The sequence below is a fragment of the Abrus precatorius genome, unplaced genomic scaffold (assembly GCF_003935025.1).
Source record: "Abrus precatorius isolate BTA unplaced genomic scaffold, Abrus_2018 Scaffold3, whole genome shotgun sequence".
Taxonomy (NCBI): Eukaryota; Viridiplantae; Streptophyta; class Magnoliopsida; order Fabales; family Fabaceae; genus Abrus; species Abrus precatorius.
Genome location: NW_020874373.1, coordinates 6,400,621 through 6,414,059, shown reverse-complemented (window position 1 = coordinate 6,414,059; position 13,439 = coordinate 6,400,621). Strand labels below are relative to the sequence as shown.

Genomic DNA, 13,439 nt, shown 5'->3' with positions numbered 1-13,439 from the left:
TTTATTGACGGCTACAGTCCGTCTATAATATGCGCGTCGGTAAATAATTACAGACAGAAAAATCTATCTGTATTACAGACGGAAAAATCCGTCTGTATTACATTTATTTATGAAATTTCAAAAAAATTGTTTCATTTTTTTTAAAAACATAATTATTTCTCGCTGTTCCTAATTATCACAATTTATAAATATAATAAAAACTACAAAACTATATATTTAAAATTAAAAGTTATTTATAAAATATAAAATTAAAATTTCATTACAAAGAAAGAAGTAAACATCTAGAAAAATAATATGAAAAATAAAATAACGTTGTAGATAACTAATAATCGGCGTGATCATCTTCTGAAAAAGTATCATCATCAGTTGAGGAGGAGTCAGAGGAGGAATGACGCATGGAGCTGAAGATTGGTGGTGTTGGATCTGGTGGAGGAGGAGGAAGAGATGTAGAGGTGCTTGCTCTCATGAGCTCAAAGTATGTATGCATCTGCTGCATCTGCATATGCTGTTGCTACACCTCTCTCTGCATCCTTGATGCCACCTTCTTCTCCATTTTCTTCGCCCACTTCTTCTTCCATGCACTTTTCTTGGTCTTCCACATCTCTTCATTTTGCTTCTGCAGTTCTTCATTGAGGGCATGGACCTGAGGACCATCTCCTCCACTTCTTCAGGTACAAGAGAAGAGGCATCTCTGGTGACAGATGCAGGAGACATAGAGTCTGCAAAGCGACTCCCCATCTTCGCCCCTTTCTTCTTCCATGCACTTAATAAAACATGTATCTAATGTAAATTTTGGCAAAATCTCCCCTAATATATGAATATTTTCTTATATTTGTTTACACTTAATAAAATAAATTTCTAATGTAAATTTTGACATAATCTCCCCTAATATATGAATATTTTCCTATATTTGTTTACACGTACTTAATACAAAAATCTAAATTTTCTTTACACATAATCTATATATTATATAATAATCTATTAATCAATGCATCAAAAACATACACATTACAATCCTAAACCGTTCTAGAGCACATCCCCTTATAACTCCACAACATGTATATTCCACAAACTCCGTAAATACAAACAATCCAACAGCACACAATAATCAGGTTCAGAGAAGGACCTCTACACCCTTCCCCATGCCAGTCATACAATCTCCAATCCTACAACTCTATCTTAGAAATTTTAAGTCTCTAAAATACATCAAAAATAAAAAAACTAAACCGATTAAAAGTTAGAGTATCGTACCAGGAACACAATGATGCAAATTATCTTTCAAATGGATGCTCCAATCACTCGCAAAGGCAAAAAAACTGAAGCTCTTTGAGAGAGAGACAGAGAGAGGCGAGAGAGAGATTTATGAAAAATGAGGAATGGAAAGGGGGTGGCGCGAATTTATAGGTTTCAGATATTATAGACGAAAAAATCCGTCTGTAAATAGTTTAATGGAACGGTGCGTTTTAAAGATCCCGTTACATATGGATATTTCCGTCTGTAAATCCGTCAAGTCGATTTACAGACGAAAAAATCTGTCTGTAAATTGCCACATGAAAAGGCGGTTAAAAAGGATAATATTTACAGACGGATTTTTCCGTCTATAACTCCCGCTCCAAATTTTCCTCCCTTTTTCAAATTACAGACGGAAAAATTCGTCTGTAATTCCTGTCTATACTGTTTCGCGCCAAATGGCGGGTAAACTACAGACGGATATTACAGACGAATTTTTATCTGTCTGTATTACAGACGAATTTATAGACGGATTTGCCAGAAAATTAAAAAAAAAAAAATGCAAATCCGTCTGTAATACAAACAGATAAAAATCCGTCTGTAATATCCGTCTGTAATAAGCGCTTTTCTAGTAGTGGCACCCGTATCATTAAAACGTGCATATAATTCAATGGAATTTTATTGGAACACGACACGACACGACACGTTTCCCTAATATTTTCTGGTGAAAGTTTGCCCGAAAAAGAGAAAAACGTGGAACATAATGCAAACTGATAAGGTGTAGCTTTCATGGGTCATATGATAATGAAATTGTGTTAAATTACAACCTTATCTTCTGGCAATATACTCAGTCTATATAAAGACTAGCACCCGTTGCTCCAACGACTCAAACAAAAAACATATTACCCGATTTCATAAAAAAAATCATTTGATAATACCGTTGTTCTTTCTTCACTCAGTTTCAGATAACTAACACATGGCTTCATTATCTTCCTCTCTGAAATTTACAGCGAGAAGGTGCAAACCTGAGTTGGTAGCTCCTGCTAAACCTACTCCTCATGAACTCAAACTACTCTCCGACATAGATGACCAAGATGGCTTGCGTTTTCAGATTCCAATCATAATGATTTATCGTAACGAACCATCAATGGCAGGGAAAGACCCGGTTGAAGTGATTCGAGAAGGACTCGCTGAAACACTTGTGTTCTACTACCCATTTGCGGGTAGGATTAGGGAAGGGCATGATCGGAAGTTGATGGTGGATTGTACTGGGGAAGGTGTTATGTTCATTGAGGCTGATGCAGAGGTAACACTTGATCAATTTGGTGACTCTCTTGTACCTCCATTCCCATGCTTCGAAGAACTCCTATATGATGTTCCAGGTTCACAGGAGATTACTGACTGCCCCATTCTACTCATACAGGTCCAATTATATATACATATAGTTGACGATTCACTTGTTATCCACTTCTTAGCTTTAGAAAACAAATCCATGCAAAAAACCACATAAACTTTTGAAAACGTAAAATGCAAATTGCATTACAAAAGATCAAAAGAAGATTTAAATAGAAAAATTTTTGAGTGAAAAATAATTGTGGGAAAGTTCATCTCATATATTAAACCGTAATAACTAAATTTTCAATGTTGAATATCTAATGACAGGTCACACGGCTCAAGTGTGGTGGTTTCATCTTGATCGTCCGCTTAAATCACACCATGTGTGACGGAGCTGGTTTGTCACAATTCATGAATGCTTGGGCTGAAATTGCTCGTGGTGCTCGCCAACCTTCCATTCCACCTGTGTGGCAAAGGGAGCTTCTATTAGCAAGAGATCCACCTCGCATTACATGCAACCACCGCGAATACGAGCAATTTCCAAACACCAATGAAGGAACCGTTACTTCATACGAGAACAACATGGTTCTTCGATCTTTCTTCTTTGGACCCGCCGAGATGGCAGCCCTTCGTCGCTTGATTCCACATCACCTTCGCGCATGCTCCACATTTGATGTCATTACAGCATGCTTCTGGCTTTGTCGCACAAAAGCATTGCAAATAGACCTAGATGAGGATGTTCGCATGATGTGCATTGTCAACGCACGTGCGAGGTTCAATCCTCCTTTACCTGTTGGCTATTATGGCAATGCTTTTGTGTATCCGGCAGCAATCACCACTGCAAGGAAGCTTTGTGAAAATTCATTTGGGTATGCTGTGGAATTAATGAACAAAGTGAAAAGTGAGGTCAATGAGGAATATGTGCGTTCAGTGACAGATTTAATGGTTATAAAAGGACGATGCTTGTTTACAACTGTTAGGTCTTGTATTATATCAGATTTGACACGTAGCAGGTTTAGAGAAATTAATTTTGGGTGGGGTAATGCAGTCTATGGTGGAGTGGCCAAAGGTGGAGCTGGGTCTTTTCCGGCAGTAACTTTCCAAGTGCCATATAAAAATGCAAACGGAGAAGAAGGTATAATATTACCGATTTGGTTGCCCACCAAAGCTATGGAAAGGTTTGTGATAGAGTTAGGTGAGATGCTTGGGAACCAAAACCAACTTAAAAAGAGTGGTCCTCGTTCCATCATGTCAAGCTTGTAGTTTGCAAGCTCTCTCAATGATAAATGTAGCGTCCGTGAAACTTAAGGGTTTATATAATTATTTATTAAATAAAAAATAAAAGAAACTTTTAGTTCTGAACGTTTTACTTTGAAAATTTTATTAACATCATATTTAAAAATAAATGTAAATTATATTGATTATAAACAATAATATTTATTATTTTTGTTTATAAATTTTATTACAATTGTTAATAATATTTAATTTATTATTTATTAAAATTTAAAAATAATAGTAGACGTAAGGTTTGATTTGACACTTATCTGACAGCATTTAATCTTATTTGATAGCATCTATATCTATATTTATATGTAAAATTATATTATTATATTTATATGTAAAATTGATTATACCTACTTATTAACCTATGCATTAAATTTTGAAACGTATAAAGTCATTTTTATATATGTCACTTTGTTTACTTATTACTCTATGCATTAAAATACAAACTTATAAAGTTACTCTTATGTGCACTTACTTATTAATCTATGTATTAAAATTTGAAACGTATAACTTATAAATTAAAATTATATTTTATTCATATTTATTTATCTTTGAATTGTATTTAATTTTTTTGTTAGAATTGATAAATTGTATTTAAAGAATTAATTCAAAATCTATAAAGATACTTATATTAACTACATCTAATTATATTATATTATATATATATATATATATATATATATGTGTGTGTGTGTGTGTGTAAAATTGACTACACCTACTTTATTATTGAGTTATTAAATTTTGAAAAGTAACTTCATCTACTTATTACTTTATACATTAAAATTCAGAATGTATAAAGTTGTTCGCATTGACTCCACTTACTTATTACTCTGTACATTAAAATTTAAAATGTATAATTTATTAATTAAAATTATTAACATCATATTTAAAAATAAATGTAAATTATATTGATTATAAACAATAATATTTATTATTTTTGTTTATAAATTTTATTACAATTGCTAATAATATTTAAGTTATTATTTGTTAAAATTTAAAAATAATCCTAGACGTAAGGTTTGGTTTGACACCCATCTGTCAACATTTAATGTTATTAGATAGCATCTATATTTATATTTATCTATTTGTGTATATATGTAAAATTGATTACACCTATTTATTACTCTATGCATTAAATTTTGAAACGTATAAAGTCATCTTTATATATGTGACTCTATTTATTTATTATTCTATGCACTAAAATTCAGAATTTATAAAGTCACTCTTATGTGCACTTATTTATTACTCTATGCATTAAATTTCAAAACGTATAATTTATGAATTGAAATTATATTTTATTCATACTTATTTATCTTTGAAATATGTAAAATTGACTACACTTATTTATTACTCTATGCATTAAATTTTGAAATGTGTAAAGTCATCTTTATATATGTGATTCCATTTACTTATTACTCAATGCATTAAAATTCAAAACTTATAAAGTCACTCTTATGTGCACTTACTTATTACTCTATGCATTAAAATTTGAAACGTATAATTTATGAATTGAAATTATATTTTATTCATACTTATTTATCTTTAAATTGTATTTAAAGAATTTTTATTAGAATTGATGAATTGTATTTAAAGAATTAATTCATAACCTATAAAGTCACTCATATTAACTGCATATAATTATTACTCTCTACATTAAAATTCAAAACGTAAAACTTACCAATTGAAAATACATTTTATTCATATTTATTCTCTTTAAATTGAATTTAAAGAATCTTTATTATATTTGATGAATTGTATTCGAAAAGTAAAACTTATCAATTGAAATTATATTTTATTTATACTTTTATCATTAAATTGTATTTAAAGAATCTTTATTAAATTTAATGAATTGTATTTAAATTTTTTTATTAGAATTGATAGTTTTATTATGTTACAAATGACAACATAAATATTTATATTATAAATTGTCTTAAATTATCATTTATTAAAATTAACTACAATATTTTTCAAAATTTATAAATTAAAATTATATCTGATTCATATTTATTATGAAATACATTTAAAAAAAATTATTAAAATTTATGGTTATATTATATACGTTAAATTAAAAAATTATACTTATAATATCATTACTTTATATTATATATTATTAAATTAATTTTTTCATAAGTTTTTTACATATTTAAATCAATTTATTAATTAGTTTAATTTAATTTATATTTCAATATTTACTTCAAATACTAAAATATAATTTAAATAAAAAAATATATTATAAAATTATTACTTTATATTATATATTATTAAGTTAAATTTCTAACAAAAAGGCAAGTTTACATATTTAAATTATTTTAGTAATTAGTTTAATATAATATATAGTTCAATATATATTTTAAAAATTAAAATATTTATAAAATTATTAGTTTATACTATATATTGTTAAATTACATATATAATGAAAAGGTAAGTTACATATTTAAATAATTTTATTAATTAGTTTAATATAATATATGGTTCTATATATATTTTAAAAATTAAAATATACGTTGAATGTGAATTATTGTTTTATATTATATATTTTATGATGAAAGTAAATTGTAAATAAAAACATAATTTTTATTATATTAATTTTTTATTTTTGACTTTTCATATATCTTAAGGAAGGACTTCTCTACTTATATAAGTCATATTTACACAACTTTTGAAAAAATCTTGCTCACCGTTCTTTTTATTGTTATATTTTTTCTTTGTATTTTGCAACGATGTCAGCATTTAAGAATTACTTATCCATGTAAGTACATGTGTTTTCTAGTTTGATATTTTTTATTTTGTTTCACTAAATTGTGTTATATATTTTAATTTATTTTTTTGAATAAGCATAAAGTATTATTTTTAAATAATATAATATATTGAATCTTATTTGTAATTGATTAATTTGTATCAAATCTCTTATTATTTTTTTATATTCATCACAATTAATTATTTACTTTTATATTTTTTATGATGTTGTCGGAGAACAACAAGTTTCAAAGAAGATAAATGAATTTTATCTTAACGATCTGAATTCAACAACAGATAAATAGAACATAAAAGTACGAATATTACGACTGTGATATTTAATTATAAAAAATATCAATGTATGTATTATAGGTAATATTTATAGTTTCACATCAAGAACAACAAATAATTATGTTAATATTGACATACCAAAAGTTATTTATTTTATAGATTCATTCATGTATTGAAATTATTTAAAATCTCTTTGTTACGTTAATTATTGCTAATTCTTTATTTTTATTTTTACCACATTTTCAATTATTCATTATCACTTTGTTGAAGGGATTTTAATGATATGCATATTGCTCACAATATTGATAATACAAGATCTACTATTTTTCCTAAGTTAGAAAGTTCCAAAAACATATTTGAAATGTTGGCAATGACAAAATTAAAGAGTGATATGGTAAATTTAATCTCTCTTATACTTTGTTCTTCTTATTTAATTTTTAAACTAATTTTTAATTAATTTTTATAATGTCGTAATTCGTTGTATTATAACTGTGAATAATGTAATGCTTAAAAAATGTTAGTATTATATTTCTTGCTCCTATTGCAAAAAGAAAGTTTCTTTCATAACTATAAATTTTAAATGTGAATCATGTTATAAAGATGTAGAGTATCTAATGACAAGGTAATTAATTTTTCACTATGTATTCTAATTTTTAAATTTTCATATTAAAATAAATTAAATTATATATTATTACCTTAATTTATATATATTACAAGTTTCATCTTGAGCTTGATGTTAAAAATTTCACAGATTCAACTATATTTGTCTTATTTGATGAAGTTGTTGAACAATTATCACAAATAAAGTTAACAAATCTTATTGCAACATCTGAAATTGTAAGCAAATGTGTTAATTTCTAACTTTCTAAAAAATCTATCAAATAATTGATTATATAAATAAAATATATTAAAACATATAACTATTTTTATGTGATAATTTTTTTAAAGGTAATGATGAAGTGTTAAAGTTGTCTCCACAACTTTTAAAGATTATTGACACTTCACACATTGTTCAAATAAAAATGAGTACTATGAATACTAATTTTTGTTTTTTTTGCCTCATGGAGATTGCCTCCAAATTCTTTTTAAAAAATATATAAAATAAAATTGTTTTACATAAAAAATAGAAAATTTTGAAAAAAGAAATTTGACCCCTAAAAACAGAAATCTTAGATCAGGCAAGCTTACACTCAGCTCCCAGAGTAAACTCTATACATAATGAAAAAGAAAGGTTTAGAAGCTTGTCTTTATATGAAACCCTAAAATGAGAAGAACTGAACCTATATAAATAGACAAGTAAGGGATTTGAGAAGGAGTTTTTTTTTCATAAACAAGTAGAATATTATTTATATGTTGATATATCTTATTATTCTGTTTTGTTAAATTAATTTTTTTAAAATAAAAATCCTATTTATAAGAAAAATAAGTAATAATAAAACATTTATTTCTATTTTTACTGTTGTTATTTTTATGCTTTCATTTGTTAATTGTATATACTTTATTTAATTATTTGATTTAATATTTTATATATATAAAAAATAAAGAAATAAGTCAATTTATTATTATTTTTATCATACTATTTTTCATTTGGATATTAGGGTCTTAATTTTATTTTATAATATTATAATGATCTACAATATTAATGTGTATTATCTCTACCATTACATATTGTGAATTATTAAGAGTTATGTCTACTAATGTTACCTTGAGTTTTATACATTATTAATTTATATAAAAATCAAATCCAACTTATTAAATTATTTAATTTTATGATTATTTTTATTTAATTAAATATATTACCTAATTAAAAATATTTCTTTTATTATAAAAAATAACAATTCATCTATTTTATTTAGTTAAAATATATACATCATCTATAATATTTTCATCCAATTAATGCGGTGATTTATAGTATTATTATGTAGCGTCTCTACCTTTATACACTTTAAATTGTTAAGACTTGTGTGTACCAACATTACCTTAGGTCATACGCATTATAAATTTATCAAATAGAATTATAATCTTTTATTAAATAACTATTTTCTTTAATTAATCTGAATATATTTATTTTTTCATTAAATAGAATTAATTTCATATTATAATTTTTCTTAAGTCATATTTCAAATTTTGATAAATTAAATGACTATCATTTCTTCATTTTATTATATAAATTTTTACAACATCGATGTGTAATTTACATTGCCTTTGTCCAACTATTATAAGAGATTTATATATAACTTACGTTGTCTTAAATTCTCTTTCAACCTTAATTATAATTTAAATAATTATTCAAATATTTCATCTACGAAGAAAAATACATTTTTAACGACTTGCAATATAGTTGTGTGATCTTCTTTTACCTTCTATATTGTTTCTCGTAGGGTACATGTATAACCGTGTTATCTTGTATACTAAACATTATAATTTTATGAAAATAATTTTAATTTCAAATTAAATTTTTTTTTACTAAACTCTTTTTTTATTAATCAACTTCGTAATTTTTTGACAAAACTACGTGGCTTTGAGTTCTCTATTGCACCCGAGGATACGTAGGAGTGGGAACCAGACCCGTCAAGTTAAAATAATTTTTAAAATAATTTTTTTAAGATATCCATTAACATTTTAATAAACAATTTGTCTTCTTTTAAGATAAAAATGTAAATAATTAATGTTTATGGGTTAAATAAATATTTTTTAAAATTAGAATGAATTTGTACAATTAATTTAAGGTAACCGTTTTAAACGGACGTTGTAGGGTGCTAATACCTTCCCTACATGTAAATGACTTCCGAACTTATTTTTGGTTTCAAAGATCATATTATTTTAAAAGTTTTTCCAATGTTTTCTTAAAATAATCTTGGGTAATGACTTCTTTGATTTTTTTTTAGAAAAATATTTCTATTCTTAAAAGACTTTTTTCTTAAACTTCATTTTTCTCGCCGTACTGTTGCGACCGCCCAGTTGTGACAAATGGTGACTCCACTGGGGAATTATTTTAGAGAGTCAAGCCTTTGATAATTAATTATGCAAATTTGTGATTATTTTGTTTCTATTTGTTTAATCCCTTTCTCTTTTCTTATTCATTTGAATTAATTGTATTATGTTTCTTTTATTCGTATATTTATTTCGTTCATGTATTTTGTAACATTGTTGTATGTACTTTTCTTGATATTGTTGTTAACACTAGGATAAATGACTATTGATAACTTTTGTGGTATTCTCGTATTGTTTAATTTTGCAACTTTTATTTTTGTTGAGTTTATAATGTTTGTATGCTCCCTCACACACTACCACTTACACATTCATCACACACTTTGAGCAGGCCCCTATACCCGGGTCTAAGTATACTTAGGATTAGAAGGATTATGTAGCAGTGTCATTTTTGAATGCACATCCTATTTGGCTATCATGAAAACCTTAGCTAGAGTTTGACCTTTTTTTATGTCTCACATCTAGTAGACTCCTTACTGTTGTGGCCAACATTAGGGATTAGATCTTAACTTTAGTGACCTTTTAGGATTATAAGCCACCTTTGATAAGTCTTTACACGTAAAAAATAAAAATAAAAAATTGTAGATCTTTAAGTTAGACCCTTTAGATGACCCGAAATAAGACACAAAGGGAGTATTTTTTCCTTATCAACTCTTTTAGAAGTCATGTGAATTATTAGAACCTTAAATTTGTTAAATAAAAAAAAAAAGATTTTACTACATTTTGGAACAATATTAAAGGCTAGTGATTCATATGATTTTCTAAGTTAATTTTCCTTACATCATCATCATTTCATATATCATTGCATATCATTTATTTAAGTATCATGCTTATTTCCATCCTTGTGACATTTGTAATAAATTTAAAATTGGTTTTGAAATAAGATCAAGGATGACAATTTGCATATTTCTTGCATCATTACATTGTCATATGAACCATTATCCTTCTAAGTATCAATTCATATTTATGAAAAATAAAGAAATCATTTTCAAAAAGATCTTAAAAAGGTAATGATTCATATTGTTCTTACATACATCATCATATATTTGTTTCATTGATATAAGTGCCTTGTGAGTTATTAATTCGTTTAGAATCAACATTAATCCTTATTACCACCAGGACCTTGTGTCAATGAAATAAATACAAGATTTATCATCTATTTTCTTTATTCATATGTTCAAGATCACAAAGTTGTTTAAATATCTAACAAAAATAGAAATTAATGTGGGATCAAGTAGCAATGAGGTGATATCAGTTGAATTGAGAAAAGTTTGTTATATTTTGATGTGTTTTATTTGATGATGATCTCACATTAATTTTCATTTTAAATAAAGATTAGAAGATGCTCAACAACTGGATAATTCTTTAAGTTTTCAATTTTTTTTAATATATTCTTCATTATGTTAACTTCTTTTTACTGCATCACTCAGAGAAAAATTAAACAAATATAACGGAGAAACGTTTTCTAAAGCATCCTTATAGAACTCGTGTTCAAGCAAGGATCATGGATGAGTTAGAGGAGCACAATGAAGAATTGAGAATGATGTTAACCAGTTGAAAGAACAAATGACACAAATTTTAGAGGCACTAAAGTCCTTAGAGAGAAGAGTCATAGAGGGGACCCCTACTCAAGCACCTCTAGCACAACTCACTCCTACCTATCTGCCAGGTTTTACCCTTACACAAGGACCGTCTCAAAGTTTTCCTCCTCATGAAACAATGGTGCCTTTGACCTTGCATGTAGAAAGGCCTCCACAACAAACTTTCAATCAACAAGATGTCCAATTTCTCCCTTATAGCCTTCCACATGGTTATACACCACTGATAGCTAAGAACCCACCAAACATTGGCCAACCATCAAATCAACCAAATCATGCACAATCTTCAGGTCTACAAATCCAACCAACCCAAACATCCATCCCGTCGTATGCTTAACCTCAAAAAGTCCATCCCTAAGAAGCTCATATACCCCATACTATACCTATCCCAAACCAACCGATTCACCACCAACCACAAATCACTAATCCTAGCCTTGGTGGAAACCCAGCCATATCATCATTCCATTCCCATAAGACCTTAGAAGAACCGCAACCCGATTACTCAGAGAAGCACTTCCAATCGAGAGAAAAATTACAAATATTGGAAGAAAGATTGAGAGCTATTGAGGGGAGCAGCTATGGCATTGGGGAAGTTGTGGATCTTTGCTTGGTCCTAGATGGATAGTTCCTCTAAAATTCAAAGTGTCTGATTTTGATAAGTACAAAGGAACAACATGCCCAAAGAGTCACCTGATTATGTATTGTAGGAAGATGGCATCACATGCCCATATTGACAAGCTGTTAATTCACTTTTTCCAAGACAGTCAGATTGGGAGAGCATTGAGTTGGTATATGCATATTGAGCGTACTCATATTCGCAAGTGGAAAGACTTAGCTAATGCTTTCCTAAAACAATACTAGTACAATATCGATATGGCTCCTGATAAGTTACAATTGCAAAATATGTTAAAAAAAGAAGGATTAGACTTTTAAATAATATGCCCAAAGATGGCGAGAAGTCGCAGCCTAAGTGGAACCCCCTTTATCTGAAAAGAAAATGGTAGCGATGTTTATCGATACTCTCCAATCACCTTTCTATGATAGGACGATTGGAAGTGTTTCGCCAAATTTCTCTGATACGGTAATTATTGAAGAAAAAGTAGAAGAAGGAATAAGGAGTGGTAAGATATTCCAGAATTCTGTCGGACCATCCAATTTGAAGAAATTTACAAATATTCCAGGAAGAAAGAAGGAGGGAGAGACTAATGCTATAACTTTTCACCCAAAAGAAGTTCCTTTCATCAGACCTAACCTTGCACCTTTTCAGTTCCAACCTAGATTTCCTGCCCCTCAAATGTCTTACCCATATGTCAATGTCTTGAGCTTTCATTAAAGATTATAGTTGCTTTGTAAGGGCTGCCATTTGGTTCATTAGTGGACTGCTACTTTCTGCATGGTAGACCGGAGCGATCTCTTTCCTCTTGATATCGTAAGAGTCAGCGGTGTGCCACTTAAAGCTAGAAGATGTCATCTCATCTATTAGTTTGTATGCATCATCTGGATCTTTTCTTATGAAGGACCCTTCTACTGTTGCATCAATTGTAGCCATGGTAGTGATTGATAGGCCACTGTAAAAAATTTGTACCTGTCTTCACATCAAAAAATCATGATGAGGACATCTCCTCAAAAGCTCTTCAAATCGCTCTCATGCTTCGAATAAGGATTCTGCTTCATATTGTTGGAAGTAACATATCTCTGTCATAAGCTTAGAGGACCTTGATGAGGGAAATTACTTTCCCAAGAATTGTTGAGTGAAATCCTCCCAAGTTCTGATGGAGTTGGCTGGGAGTGAGAAAAACCATGCATTCACCTTTTCAGATACTGAGAAGGGAAAAAGGCGAAGTTGAATAGCATAGTTGGAGACTCCATTGTACTTGAGGGTATCCGTCAATCTAAGGAACTTTGTCAGATAAAGATTGGGGTCTTCGTTAGGCATGCCTCCAAATTGTATCGAGTTTTAGACCATAATTATGA

At 28.5% G+C, this 13,439-nt stretch overlaps 1 protein-coding gene and 1 non-coding gene across 2 annotated transcripts; both read left to right on the top strand.

Moving 5' to 3' along the window:
* Positions 1 to 2,206: 2,206 nt before the first annotated feature.
* On the top strand, positions 2,207 to 3,828 carry LOC113863004 (benzyl alcohol O-benzoyltransferase-like). Its single transcript, XM_027496363.1, has 2 exons — positions 2,207 to 2,653; positions 2,893 to 3,828. The coding sequence occupies exons 1-2, from the start codon at positions 2,207 to 2,209 to the stop codon at positions 3,826 to 3,828; spliced, it is 1,383 nt and encodes a 460-aa protein (XP_027352164.1).
* A 9,238-nt stretch (positions 3,829 to 13,066) lies between these two features.
* LOC113864128 lies at positions 13,067 to 13,173 on the top strand. The gene has a single exon (XR_003504733.1). It is a non-coding gene; the product is annotated as a small nucleolar RNA R71 (small nucleolar RNA).
* The last annotated feature ends 266 nt before the right edge of the window (positions 13,174 to 13,439 follow it).